This window comes from Cariama cristata, unplaced genomic scaffold (genome assembly GCF_000690535.1).
Source record: "Cariama cristata isolate BGI_N322 unplaced genomic scaffold, ASM69053v1 scaffold26407, whole genome shotgun sequence".
In the NCBI taxonomy this organism is placed as follows: Eukaryota; Metazoa; Chordata; class Aves; order Cariamiformes; family Cariamidae; genus Cariama; species Cariama cristata.
Window position 1 is genome coordinate 1 of NW_009626414.1, and position 364 is coordinate 364.

At 62.6% G+C, this 364-nt stretch overlaps 1 protein-coding gene across 1 annotated transcript in view; it reads right to left on the reverse strand.

The window, feature by feature from the left end:
• Window positions 1-199: 199 nt before the first annotated feature.
• Window positions 200-364, reverse strand: part of LOC104164647 (bone morphogenetic protein 8B-like) — a gene marked incomplete at its 5' end in the record, with an annotated part of 1,868 nt that continues 1,703 nt past the window's right edge. The window contains one exon of the mRNA XM_009704039.1: window positions 200-303. Coding sequence (XP_009702341.1) covers window positions 200-303 — 104 coding nt within the window. The remainder of the gene's footprint in view (window positions 304-364) is intronic.

The following is a 364-nucleotide window of genomic DNA, read 5'->3' on the forward strand; positions in this document are numbered from 1 at the left end:
GAGCCATGAGTTGTTTGGGGTCAGCGGTGGGGTTTGGGGTTGTGGCACTTCATGTTTGCCTTCCCAGCTCCCGGGATGGGACCGCGGGAATTCCCGGCTGCCCCGCACTGCTCCCACCGCTGCAGATGGCTTTGTGGGCAGGAGAAGCTGAGCTGGGAGGGGGACAACCATGGGGTGGGTTTGGGTTTTTTTTTTGCATTTACTTCTCCCAGTAGACAAGTACCAGCCAGCCGAGGTCCTGGAAGCTGACGTAGAGCTCGTGGCGCCGGCAGACCTGCCGCCCGTCCGCGGCGTGGACCTCATCTAGGGGAGAAGGGGACAGGTAGCATCAGCCCCGCGGTGCCGGCATCCTGCATCCCACCCT